Here is a 14995-nt window from a genome sequence, read left to right on the forward strand (position 1 = left end):
CACACGAAAGACATGGGATAGAATGGGAGACAAAAACAAGAAGTGGCTATTTCTCTTTAGATATCAAATTAGCATACCATTTTGTTAGAATTTACTCTTTGGGGAGAAAAATAATTGCAAACCATATATCTGACAAGAAGTTCATACCCAAATTATATGAGGAGCTCATGCAACTCAATAGCGAAAAAACAAATAATCCTGTTAAAAAAATGTGCAAACAATCTGAACAGACATTTTTTAAAGCAAACATAAAATGGCCAACAGGTATATGAAAAGCTGCTGAACAACACTAACCATCAGGAAATGCAAATCAAAACCACAATAAGATGTCACCTCACACCTGTTCAAATGGCTATTATCAAAAAATTAAGAGATAAGTGTTGGAGAGGATATGGAAAAAAGGGAACCCTTCTACACTGCTGATGAGTATATATATATATATATATATATATATTCAGCCATAAAATTATAATTATGAAATATTATTGAGCCATAAAATAGAAGGAAATTCTGCCATGTGCAACAATATGGATGAACCCTGGGAACATTACACTAAAAGAAATGAGCCAGACACAGAAAAACAAGTACTGTATGATCTCAGTTATATGTGAAATCTTAATTAAAATAGCCAAACTCACAGAAGCAAAGAGTAGAATCGTGGTTGCTAGGGGCTGTGGAGTGGTGGGGTGAGGGAGGAATGGGGAGATATTAGCCATAGAGTATAAGATAAATAGTTATAAGATGTATAGATTCTGGGGATCTAATGTACAGCATGATGACTATAGTTAACAATACTGTATAGTATACTTGAAATTTGCTATGAGAATAGATCTTGTGCTCTCATCAAAAAATGTATGTGAGGTGATGGACATGGTAACTAGCTTGATTGTGTTAATGATTTAATAATATATATGTAGCTCAAATCATCATATTTTACATTTAAATAGATATGATTTTTATTTGTCAATTATATCTCAATAAAGCTGGAAAAAATTGCTCTCTTCTCCTTAAATGTGCATCTTTTTACTACTTCAGCACTATGTCCATTTGGGGTGGATTGGGGGTTCAGATGAATTCAGAGGTATTCATTCCCGTGAAACCAGTGTAATGTCTTCTGTGAACAGACAGCAGACTCTCATTTCCCTCTGCATCTTGCTGATGTTATTTAATTTTATTAGAGCTTCTATTAAATTAAAGAAGTTAATGTGATCAGAAAGAGGCACTACAAAGGGGAACTGAAATCTCTTCAATTAATAAATTAGATCTACCTCATAAAATATAAAGATTAAATAAATATGCAAATTACCTGAAAATCCACAGATATTAATGAGTATTATTCTGCCTTTTGTAAAGTTTCAAGAAACTTCCCATGGGTAAAATGTTGGCTGGATATGATTCAAAGAAGGAAATAACTACTAAAATGCATTTGGTTTGTTCAAAGACAGTTTAGAATTTTTGGCTTCTTTTCACTTTATCATTTTGAGGGTCATTTATGAACTATTAAAACAAAATCATTATTTAACCAGGCAAAAATCCACTAGTGGGCACAGGGATATGGTCACAAAAAGTCACAGAATGTAGCATACAAACAGGCAAATACATAGGCCGGCTAGGTACCACTGAAAAGTTACCAATACATACTGTTATACATAAAATAGAAATTATAAAAAAATTCACTAATGCCATATAAACAAAAAGACAGGGAGAGTTGTAAACATTCAAAGCACCATTAAAAAATCGTCAGACCACTCCTTGATATTTACCCAAAGAACTGAATGCTCACATCCACAGAAAAACCTTCACACAGATGCTTGCAGCAGCTTTATTCACAACTACTAAAACTTGGAAGCAACCAAGATATCCTCCGGTAGGTAAATGGATAAATGAACTGTGGGATATTAATCAATACTAAAAAGAAATGAGCTATCAAGCCATGAAAAGATGTGGAAGAAACTTAACTGCATATTGCTAAGTGAAAAAAGCCAATCTGAAAAGTCTACATACTATATAATACCAACTATATGACATTCTGGAAGAGGCAAAACTATGGAAACAGTATAAAGATCAGTAGTTGCCAGAGGCTGGGGGACAGTGGGGAGTGATGGAAAGGCAGAGAACAGAGGATTTTTAGAAACCCAAAGAATGCACACCACCAAGAGTTAACTATAATGCAAAGTATAGACTTCGGGTAATCACAGTGTGTCAATGAGGTTCATCAATTGTAACAAATGAACCACTCTGTTGAGGGATATTGATAATGGGGAAGGCCACGCATGTGTGGAGGAAGGGGACATATGGGGAGAAAGTAATAACTATGAATATTATTCAGATTTCTTTTTTTTTGGGTGAATGCAAATCTTTTATTATCTCAACAGAGATTTGTGTTTCTAGTATACATTTTTAACTATATGCTACCCGAGTAGGTAAAATGCTTTTAGATTAAAGTAAAGCCAGTCCCCAAACCAGGGCTTCTTTTTTTTTTTTTAACATCTTTATTGGAGTATAATTGCTTTACAATGGTGTGTTAGTTTCTGCTTTACAACAAAATGAATCAGTTATATATATACATATGTTCCCATATCTCTTCCCTCTTGCGTCTCCCTCCCTCCCACCCTCCCTATCCCACCCCTCCAGGCAGTCACAAAGCACTGTAAAATTTTGCTAGTATAAATAATTATAGAAAAGGCAAGAGTCCTACTGATTTACAAAGTCATGTTATTTAACAAAATGTAAACGTTTTTTTCCCCCAAAACAACCTTAAGTTTCTGGATATAGTAAGGTGCTCAAATAGCAAATAGTATAGTTATACAAAAAGCCCTCAGAAACTTTTCCAAGAAATTCATCCCTACATTTCTTTATATTGAGTTATAAGCCCTAATTTAAAAGTCTCACACACTTTGTGAACCTCAAACAATTGAAATAAACTTAAATGTAGGTAATCCCAAATCATTTGTAGAATTAAATTTTATCAGGAAATATTTTCACACGTTTCCTTATTTTCACCTCCTTTTCATCATCCACTCCCTCTCAACCTCTCTTTCTTTCTCTCTCTTTCTGCATACATGCCGACAGATACACACACACACACACACACACACACACACACACACACACACACACACACACACACACTGTTAGCTTTACTCAGTTGTATATAAGAATTCTAACCCTTTTCTGACCCTCAACATGATTATTCTAACTCTCTATTATTCCTCATTAAACCTCCTGGCTTCATCCCATTAGGTAACACCTGCTTTCTATCAATGCCAAGAAAGACAGGTTCTTTAAATAAACTTTCTTTACAAAATAAGAATAAAATGTAGGCGTTGTATGGATCTTTAAAAAGCAGAAATCTAGGTTCTTTTATTACATCCAAAATGAGTTTTTCTATATGAAAGCCCTCCATTTACTTCATAAAAATTGGAAAACAACAACATCTGTGTATTGCAATAAAAGCACTACTTGTAACTGCCATTCATCAAGCCAGTGAGTAATTTGGAAAACGGTAGCAGTAGACCTTGGAGTGTAGTATATGTAGGATGAAGCCAAAATGTTTTTCTAACTTGTAAAGGAAACTTTTCCACGAGCACTACTTTCTGCCAGTTGCTTCTTCAAGGTATGAGCAGCATCAGCCTCCTGTTGATTTAACTCCAATAAATTGAGAGGAAATCCAAATGAGGCATATTCCACAGGTTAACAAATGGTCCTATTAGAGTATAATTTGAATCCCACCTTCTGTTATTGTTGACATCAATCATCAATCAGGCATATTGATAATATGAGGATATTGATAAGTAAAATGAACAAAAAATGTGCAACCTGCTATTAATCATTTAAATATTTCATTTACTTTCCTTTCAAGAACCCACTTTCCAATGTTGGTGAAAACAGACATATGGCCCAAAAAAGGAGAGTGAAACAGAAAAAGCAAGAAGCTTATAAATTGAATAATCTACTTCCCAATTTTTTAGGTTTAACAACACTTATGAATGGTATTAAATTTAAGATGGTTCATTTGTGAATGTGAATGTCTCTATGCATTATAATTATATTTTGTATGTATATAGAGACATATAGAAATATAGATAAAGAGTTATATAATTATAATGTGGTAGATTCAAAAAGAAATTTTAGCTAGGAAATGTTTTATAAATGTCTACATTACATTCTAATGTAAAATAAAAATAAGCAAATCTACCTCATGTAACCTTCACACTCTTATGTTACATGAGCTTTGAGTCCAGTGCAATTTCCAAGTGGCCCCTCTATGATGGATTCATGATCGTAATTACATTCCTATTCCCACAGTGTTAGGAATACAAAGCAGATATTTCATCTTTACAGTGTTACCTTTCCCAGTTATCTTTGCACCACTTCATGGAAAAACAAGTCCTCCAAACAATCCTCATTCTGGACCTTCCAACACTCATAGCTTTCACTCTGCAGTCAGAAACCAAGCTATGGTCAACTCCTTTGGTTTGCTGAAAAATGACCCAGTGTTTCCCTATTCTAGTCAGAAAATACTGAGATTCTTATATCTGTGAGTTTTTTCTTTCTCACCATTCATTTTTACCTATTTCTCCCATATTTACAGCTCTAACTCCTGGCATCATCAACCTTCTCATCTCCCTCCTCTCCTCCCTCCCTCAATCACTCCTTCCCTTCCTTCTTTTATCTCTCTCTTTCTATTTCTCTCTCTCTCTGTGTCTATATCTCCCTATCTCTCTGTCTCCCTCTCTCTAATTCTCTCCTCTCCACCACCTTTTTGCTTTTAACAAATGCTGAACACCTAGACATCCTCATGTAGAGAATACACTGAAAAACAGGACAGACACGATCCTTAGGGTGCTTCTTGCTTCTGATCTAAGGAAACAGACATTGAAGGAAAATGCAAGTGTGATAAAGAAGTTTAGGGTATGACAGGACCATACAATAAAAATATTTAACATTCTATTTCTTATATTCTTTCTGAGGAAGTAAGAGTCAAGCTGGCCTCTGAAAGATATAAAAATTACATAATATTTTAAAAGTATGCAAATACAAAGATATAAAGCATAGTAGAAAACTTGTAAGTAAAGGCAATCATAATCTTGTCTGAAAGGTCCCTCTTCTTCTCCACTTAGGTAAAGGAAACTGTCCCCAAGAGACTAGCCTTCTTTACTTCTTTCCCTCCCTTTCTACCTCCTTCCCTCCCTTCCTTCTACAAATATTTTCTGAATGCATACTGTGTTCCAAACACAAGAAATATCAAATGACCATTATCAAAATTAGTTAACAATTATTATCACCATTTAAATGCACAAATACCCTGCTAGAAGTTTATTTTACAGAAACTCAGTTAAGATAAGGATATTTGTTAGTTCTGTAACAGCAAAAGGTAAAAAGAAAAAAATTAAATACTTATCATTTGTAGTATGGATTAAAAAATTATGGCATATACACACAATGAAATATTATGCAGTTTTTAAAAAGATTGAGGTAGATCTATATGACCTAATATCACAAGCTAATTAACATATTTTGCTACGTGGAAAGAGCAAGCTGCAGAAGAGTATATACAGTATAATCTCATTAGACTATATATGGAAAAGGATTTCTAAATCTGTATCTGTAATTCCACTTACAAGTGTATTTATAATTCTATATATGTCTATAACTATTGGGTTTGCCAAAAGGTTAGTTTGGGTTTTTCCATAACATCTTATGGAAAAACCCAAACTAACTTTTTGGCCAACCCAATATATACCTGTTTCTATAGTGATGGCCATACATCTTTGTACATCCGTAGAATTTTTCTGGAAAGTTTTACGAGATACTGTTAGTTGCAGAAGGAGTAGTGAGATTGGAAATTGGGACTTTCACTTTTAAAATGTATACCTATTGTTAAGACTTATTTACTTGCTAACACATTTATTTATTTATTGTTTTTTAATTTATTCATTAGGTAGAATAGTTGGGAGCTTCACTGACTCTTTTTTCAACAAGTGGAGTGGCCCCTTTTAGAATTACAAAAGAAAGGCAATTTGGTTCCTGTTGCCCTAAGAGGACTTGTGTGGACTGGCTACAGCTGTCCTTCCCTGGAAGCAGGGATGTTGCCCATGAAACACACAAAACAATGCAGCATGACTAACTTTTGTTTAAGTACTCAATATATTAAAATTTTGAAAAGTGTCCTTAAAAATGATAGGTAACAATAGGTGAATCTGGGTAAAAGGTATACAGATGCTGTCTATATTTTTCTTGTGTCTTTTCTATAGTTTAAAATTATTTCTCAAGAAAAAGATTCAAAAACAAAAAAAGAAAGCTGGCATAATGAAGTGTTATCAAGTAGGTGACAAAACAAACTTTTTTTGGTTTTCTATAAAAACAAATAAATGTCCTCTTTTCATTTCATTTGTAGGTTATGTTTAGAGCCAGAATGAAATACCACAAGCAAAAAGCTATTCTTGAAAGAACATTCCTAACATTTGTTTCTATTTCTTTTATTTAAAAGGTAATGTAGTAAATCAGTAGGAGTATTTCATAATGTTATTTCCTCTTGGCTATATAATCTAGTTTTTCAGTTTTCCAGTCTGTATCTAGAGTTAGATATATTAGTGTAACTTCTTTTATGTTTAAGGAAAAATTATTATTATGGAAACACATTAGGAAAATCATTTTGGTATTTTTCTTCTCCCATTAGGCCACTTTTTACCCTTGGAAAATAAAGTCACAGACATACTTATTAAGCATTTGGTTGAAAAGTAAATGTTGTTCAAAAGAAAATGTATTTGTACAGAAGTATCTCTTCAATGAAAATCATCTAACTCCCACTTTTTAAAATATGAATAAATTATCTTAACATGACCTCAAGTAGGATACAAATAACAATTTCTCTTTTAATTGAGGTATGAATTTTATATAACTCAGCCATGAAGAATGGAGCTTTAAGTTTTTCTCTGTATAACTGAACTTACCTCGTGAGTCCGCATTTCAACTGGTGGCAAAATATGTAATCGTGCCAGTGTAAAATAAACTCAGTTACTTTAAACACTTTCTCTGAGAAAAATATTCTGATGGCTCAGAAGTCTCCTCCTCCCTGTTCTCTTTTTGATCCTCCCAGGGTTAAATTTTTCCTCCTGGTATCACACTGGCCTCGGGGGACACGTGTCCAATCCAAGGTCACTGACATCCACCCATTCTGCCTTTCTGATGTGATGTGCAATTCATACTTTTGTACGACTCATACTTTGATTATTGATTGTTTTCCTGTGTTCATCTTGAAACATGGGTGTCCCTCTTTGCTTCCTAGTTGCCAGTCATGGGCAAACACCACCAACACTTTACAGTCCAGATAGAACATGGGGGTTATCAAGAGAAAACTGACAAGCAGAGAAGCAGCAGAACACACAGCATTCCCAGCCCTCAACTCTCATCATCCACTGCTCATATCCATGTGCACATGGCCAATGTTCCAGCAGAGAGGAAGTTCGTGTCAGTAACACCCCACATATTTGTAAGGCTAAGGGTCAGGGAAATCTATGAGATCTGTATCAGTAGAAACCTCCTCATCAGGGGATGGCCCTGTTAGAAAGGGGCTGCCTCTGGACCCCAGTGACTGTTCTTCTGTTGAACTAACTTACACCTTCTGAGCCAGTTCTCTGCTAAGCAACCAAGAAAGGAAAAGAGGTTAGTCACCAGGGCTGCTGGATTTGTCTCTCATCAACCTAAATCTAATGATTAATTACTTTTTATATTGAAATTTTTATCCTGGAATTCTCTGGCAGAGGCAAAGATTTGATATTTGGTCTTCTCACCTAGTAGTTTCAATAATTTTTCATTTAGTTCTATTGAACTTTGAAAAAAATGACATCATCGTCCACTATTGATCCTTTGAATTCTTCCTTTCCATGTTTACATATATGTTTTTTATTTCATTAGGTTATTTCTTAAGCTGGAGCCTTTAGGATAATGATAATCGTACGCAACTGCAGTGATTGCCAATATTCTTGCCAGGTCGTCCAACTTTAACAGGTCTGCATCTAGTGTTTCATCCCTGCATTCTCCTCATCTACACTCAGTTGGAACCTCTTGATTTTTAAGAAAACTGCCTGTTCTACCTCTTACTCCTCCCTACAGAAATGGACAAGTTAGTAATCCTTGCTTCTCTCAACTAGGTAGAGCTAAAAAAGCTGTAACTGTGAAGTGGTGTAGTGATCCTAGGTAAATGAAAACTCCACTCTGTAGAGCAAACTTTCCCTTTAGACTAGTTGCTCCAAAATCTGTCCTGGGAAAAAGAATAGCAATGGCAAGCCCATTTGCTTTCATCCTAAGCCACCCATTCAATATATATTTATTTATCTGTTTGAAGATCAATATCATTTTCCCATTCTGTCTGATTTTAGGATCTTCTCTAAATCAAATCCAAATTTAGGTGAGGAACAGAGAAATCATATATAATGTCCTCAAACTCCAACAGTATTTATTGTTTATTTATTCATACAACTTACATCTCAAAATGCACAAACTATGGTATATTTTCCATTAAGGAAATTTCATCAAATGAAAAATTTTAAGTATCCAAATAAGATAAACTCAAAATTTAGGCAAAAGTTAAGTTATACTAGCACAAATTTCCACTTTAAATAATGCTGTATGATAAAACAGTGAGATTTAAAGCTTAACCTCTTCAATTTACCTTGTTAGGTAATTAAGATAGCTATAATAACCTGTCACCTCTGAGTCTCAATTTCATCACCTGTATACAAAAGGTAACTGAACGTTATTAATCTTTCCTAGTGATGCCATTCTTCAACCCTCTGGGAAGGTCACTACTTTATATAATAATCTTGTGTGTAAATCTTAATAATTAATATTTATTGAGCACTCACTAAGTACATCACACACTCTGTCTCATTTAAAGCATTCCATAATCCAATGACTGAGAGCCACTATCATCCTTATTCCATAACTGAGGAAACTGAGGTACAGAAAGGGCATATCATTTTTCCCAAAGTGCTCAAACTAGTAAATATCAGAGCTCAGCTATAAATCTAAAACCCTGAATCCAGCACCTACTATTTTTTTTAATCACAGAATAAGTCTAAATCCATTTATTAGAAAAGTTCTTCCTTATATTTTGGAAACCCAGAACCATTCCTTTAGGAGCTGTCCATTTCCATGGAAAAACATCTTAATTTTTCAATGATGAAAAGAAAATAAACAGCCACAGTATTTAATAACTGTCATGAGAGCTACAGTACAGACTTGATGAAGCAGTCTTAATTTTGCCACTTTTTGCAGCTATAAAAGACTTTAAGACAAAAACTTATTTTTTGTTTCAAACCTCATAACAGCACAGGGAGGCCAGTCTGTATTATCATACATTTGCATTTGGAAAATAAATTTACACTGTCAAAGGAGAAAACCGACAAACAGAAGCTGATTAAATACTTGAAAATAATTCAAGTCACTATACCACTGAAGTGATTCCAAAAAGTGACATGGATGTAATATAAGATCCTGAACTACATCAGAACTCCAGGAATTAGCAAAAGGGTAAGAGGGGAGTTCATTCACATAGAGGAAGAGAAAATTTTCTTTGGACTAGTTATATCAGATAATATGTTTGTTTAAGGAAAAATAAACAGGTGGGAAAAAGTTCTGCATGCCTAACATGGAAGGAAAGCATATTTGTGCCTAATATACTGCAGAAACTGTTTTAGTACAGCTCATTCTTTCAAAAATACTGCTCCCATACAGTGGCCAAGGTCAGTTTGAATTTAGGTAATCTGCTATATATAAGTGCGGATCATATATGTTAAACTGATCTCAGAGGTATTCTGACACCCTACCTTTTAAAAATATTTTCTCTGTTTATTATTCATGGATTACTAATTTTTCTCTTTGAGATCTGGTCATCTTTAGCTTTTTGTTTTGTTTTGTATCCCAATTTCAAGTGTATAACATCCAAGTTTCCAACTGATAATCAACAACCTTTATTCCTTCATCACTAAAGGCACATATTATGATTTGGTCACATGCCTTATAAAAACACTACTGTAAATGTTTCAGGAATAAATGATCCCTTGTAATCTAAACACAAGTTTTCAGACCTCAAAGATTTCCTAGGAGTGTAACAGTAGTAGCTTGCAAGATCAGGAGCAGCAGTACCTCATTTTACATGAAATTCACAACAACATGGTCATGAGGTACACCCAAGAGAGTTTTGAGTCTGTATTCATTGTTAATAAGGGTCCTTAAATTCAATGCCTCTGCAATTCTGAAGTCCCACTTTGTGGACTAGTGAAAAAAGAATAGAACTGGACATGAGGGCATTTATTTTCTAGACCCTGCTTGGCCACAAACTACATGACTTAACCTCTAAAAGACTCAGTGTCCTTGTTTCCCATTACCAAACCTCTGTATGACAGTAGAGAATCAAAGGTGGTTCACAGGATAGGAATATTAAGCATGTGGCTGTAAAGAGTCAAATACTGTCACTGCTGGAAAGAACTTAGAAAAGCACCTTGTAACAAAGAGGTGTCTCAAAGAAGCAATGATATCACAGGAAACGATCTGGGAACAAATTACGTGGAAAATGAAGAAAATTACAGAGTTGTGGACTCACTAGCAATATAAGTGACAGACCTCTAAATTAGGTATATGGTGTGATGGCAGGGATCCATAATTCATGTTACACTCTTCATAACATCTGAAACAGTGCATTGCATAAAACAGGCACTTCGTAAATGTTGCAACTGAAATGAATGCATGCTCAGGGACTTTTTCTTCTTGAATTTGGCTGAATAAAAGCTACTCTGCACAGTTTTTACTTTCACACTGTTGGAGGTGGCTGGAGGCCAAATGTGACATTTGGGCATGCATCATACCATCTTGTGGATATTCCTTCTTACAGAGGTGAAATAAATTGACACTGGAAGTAATTTACTCTGACAAGAATGTAGGCAATATTTCAGCATTAGGTGCCCCACTCAAGACTACCTAAAGTGAGAATTCAAACAAAGATGGCTTCTCTCAAGATTTCCTTCCTAGAAAAGCTGAGGAAATATGATCTGGATGACAGTAAGTTAGACATAGTTGAACAGTTTTGCTCAAACAAGGTTTGAGCTTGGGAGCAATGTCAGCTAGAGGAGGAAGGTTTCTAGTGTACCAAAGATTTCAAGATATGATCCTATAGTGTCCAATATTCCCTATTAGTCCCTTGCTTATCAAATCTATAAATGTTGAATGTCTGTATGTATGACAGATAGCTAACATGTTGGATTAATTATTTAGAATTCCAAAATATCCTGATAGGTTGAGACAAATAACCCAAATAACATGAAAACCTCATAAAATGCTCAAGAAAAAAATATAAATTGTTGCTTTTATATGCCAACTAATTAACTGCATTAGTGCAGAATGAAGCATTTGGCTTAACAATTCATATTAAAAAATATGACATTCTGGCTTGCCATAACATTGAACTAAGTTTATGTTCTGCCTTGCCATAACATTGAACTAAGTTTATGTTCTGCCTTGACTGTGGCATAAGCCAACACAATCATGGGTTGCGCTATAGAATCTATAGTACACTCTGCCCTAGGTTAGTATGCTGTACTCCACACTAACATGTAACAGAGTACTGAATGTAATTTTAGGTGACGTGTTGGCATGCCCCTGGGCTCTGTCTTCAGGCTTCTTCTCAATCTATGCTCATTTCTCTAGCAATAGCAATCAATCACATAACTTTAAGCAGCATCTTGCACGTTGAACACTCCTAAAACTTTAACTTCAATGCAGACCTCCACTTGGAAATCCAAATTTTTATATCTATGCCTGCTTGGCGTCTTTGTTAGGATGTACAATAGGTATCTCAGTGGAATTTGACCTCTACTTCACACCATATTTGAAAAAGTAATTGCAGGTAAAATATACATCTAATGTAAACATTAAACAATAAAACTACTAGAAGATAACATAGGAATATATATTTATGATCTTGGAATAGCATAGATATCTTAAACAGGATTAAAAAAAAAAGCTCTAGCCATAAAGGAAATGATTAATAAATTAGACTACATTAAAACTAGGAACTTTCATTAAGAGAGCAAAAAGTCAAGGTACTGAGTGGGAGAAGGTATTTCCAGCACAAACAATCAACAAAGACTTTTTATCCTGAATATATGGAAAATGCCTTAAATCAATTAGAAAAAGGCAAAAAAATACAGCAGAAAAATGGAAGAGTCTTGAACAGACACTTCTCGGAAGAGGGTATCCAAATGACCAATGAACACATGGAAGACCTCATCAATAATCAAAGAAATGCAAATTTAAACCACAATGAGATAACATCACACACTTATTAGAATTTCTAAAATCAAAAATTAAAATAAATGAATGTTAATGAGACCGAGGCAATAGGGACTCTCATACCTGATTGCTGGGAATGTAAATTGGCTCAATCACTTTGGAAAGTGTTTGGCATTATCTACTAAAGCTAAACATATATATGACTTATTACCTGACAACTTCATTTTTAAGTATATATCCAATAGATATAGAAATATTCATGCACATATGCACACAAAGGCGTGTGCAAGAATGTTCATAGCACCATAATTCTTAGCAGTCCTAAACTGTAAACAACCCACAGTCCATAACAGTAAAATAGAAAAATAAATTGTGTAATTATACAGTGAAAAACCACAGAAATGAAATACTATATACTACAACTACACACAACAACGTGGATGAGTCTCACAAACAACATATTGAGTGAAAGAACTCAGACAATCCGGTTTTATTTACATAACATTTCAAAAATGACAAAACTGTTCAATGGTGTTAGAAATCAGAATATGATTATATTTGGGGGTAGGAGAGTAGCGAATAAATGGGCACAGAGGGGGCTTTTTTTGATATCTATAATGTTCTTTTTCTTATTCGGGGTATTGATCAAAGGGTTTGTTCATTTATGGCAATTTATGAAGCTGCACATTTACAAGTTGTGTACTTTTATATGTATGTTATAATTTAATTTTAAGAAGTTTGTTAAGGGACACGGAAAATTAGGGAGTTTCAAGAAAAAAAATCAGAATACTGAATGTTTAAATAAAGAGTGATTGAAGGAAATAAAAAAGTTAACTTAAAAAGGCCAGAAAAGGTAAAAGAAAAAATGAAAGCTATCCTCAAAAATCAGTGTGGCAGCAGCATTATTTTATATGATTCCAGAAGACAAGTAACTAAGAGGAGGCAGATTTTTCCCAGCTCTAACTGTTAGACTCTGAAATGTAAATGACAACCTACAGAGAAATGAGCTCCCTGCCAATGAAAGTATTTAAACTATTCTGTCAGAGAAGCTGAAAAAGGGATTTCCATATTGGAAAAGGGTTGAACAAGATGCACTCTGCTCCCTTCATTTCTAAGATGCTATGGTTCATGATGAAATTGGTGTCAAATATATCTTGTCTTTCTCTCCTCCCTCCCTCCCTTCTCTTTGCCCTCATTCCACAATCCCTCTCTGTCCCCCAGACTCTAAAAAGATAACAATAGAAAATGAGATCTTTTGTTTTCCTAATTCTATTTCCTTCAGGTGAATCACACAAAGACTGGTAAGTGCGATGGCAGCCCTCACCATGGGCCAGATGTAGAGTGCTACATAGTCCATGCCCTGCCAACTTCGCTTCTCCCAAAAGAGAAAACATTTTGGAACTGGATGTTTCTTCTCCCCAAATATTATACCAAGACTCTTTAAGAACTCCACTACCTCAGAAAACACACAAGTAAATACATACATAATAAATATTTCAAACCTGACTACAGATGCCAAAGTGGTATACAGAATTCTTTCAACAATACCTTATCCCTTAGGTCTTCAGAACAACAGCATTTGGTTGAATTTTATATTCATTTCAGCATATTAGTTCTCAAATAATTGAGATGTCATTTTATTTTTAACCCCAATCCAATAAGGTAGAAAGCATTTAATTAAGAAGTCATCTTAGTTCTGGCCTATCAAATAACACGTATTGCAAAGCCACACATACACACAAAGTGTTGAACAAGCCCCCTCAACATAACGCCCAAAGAGTTCCTATATAATTTGGTGCATATATTACATTTCTTAGTATTCCTAGAAATCTTTAAAATATGGGAAAATGTGCTTTACCAAAAATTACATTAATAAATGAACAGAACATTTTCTTGTATAATTTATAAATTATACATCTATATGAGCACACTATGCTCATATCAAACGTTAGATTCTTGGTGGTGAGGATACAGTGGCATAATTCTGTTTTAAAAAATAAAGCTCTGTAACTATCAAGGATTAAAATATACCTGTCATTATTAATAAAAGAGAATCAGGTATAACTGGGCCTATTCACAAAGGAGGAAAGGAAGAATGGATGGCAGGAGGGAGTGGGGAGAGAACTGCACCCAAGTAGGGAACCAGTTTTATCAGCCGAGCCTTGGAGAAGCTCAGAACTCAGAGATTCCACTTACATAAGTGTCAAAGGCTAAGAAGTGAGCTAGAAACAAGAAAGCCAATCAAAATATACTCCATCTGCATGAACACAATTATCAGTAGCTAGACAGTCATGATCCTCAAACACTCAAAGAATTGAAGATTAATATCTAAAGAAACTGCACAAAGTCCCTGGGGAGAATCAGAACAGCCACGGAACAAAGTCTTCCATGTTTAAGAGGGCTGCTGCATTATGGTAAGCTCCTTGAACAACCACAGGTTAATGCAAAACCTATCAGAGCTCATAGTCAGCTTTTATGCTGCCTTTTTCTTAAACATGAATGAAGAATCTTGCAACATGATAGACAAAAATACATAAAAAATGATTTCCCCAGAAGACAAAGAAGTAATTTTGGCAACAGAGAATATTAACAAACAAAAAACCAAAACCTCTAGTCTCCTCAGGGGTCACATAAGAACACAATACTAGGATGAAAGAACATCAGCTAGAACAGTGATATATTAGTCTGTTGATCTCAAATG

At 34.6% G+C, this 14995-nt stretch overlaps 1 protein-coding gene across 2 annotated transcripts in view; it reads right to left on the minus strand.

The window, feature by feature from the left end:
- CFAP299 (cilia and flagella associated protein 299) overlaps positions 1-14995 on the minus strand; it is a 615047-nt gene that overhangs the window by 340039 nt on the left and 260013 nt on the right. The window contains exon 4 of one of the 2 annotated variants that reach the window (XM_060147199.1): positions 3577-3648. The exons of the other annotated variant lie outside the window; for it this stretch is intronic. Within the exon in view, the coding sequence (XP_060003182.1) occupies positions 3577-3648 (72 nt within the window). The remainder of the gene's footprint in view (positions 1-3576; positions 3649-14995) is intronic. 2 annotated transcript variants of the gene reach the window in all.

Source organism: Lagenorhynchus albirostris, chromosome 4 (genome assembly GCF_949774975.1).
Source record: "Lagenorhynchus albirostris chromosome 4, mLagAlb1.1, whole genome shotgun sequence".
Lineage (NCBI taxonomy): Eukaryota > Metazoa > Chordata > Mammalia > Artiodactyla > Delphinidae > Lagenorhynchus > Lagenorhynchus albirostris.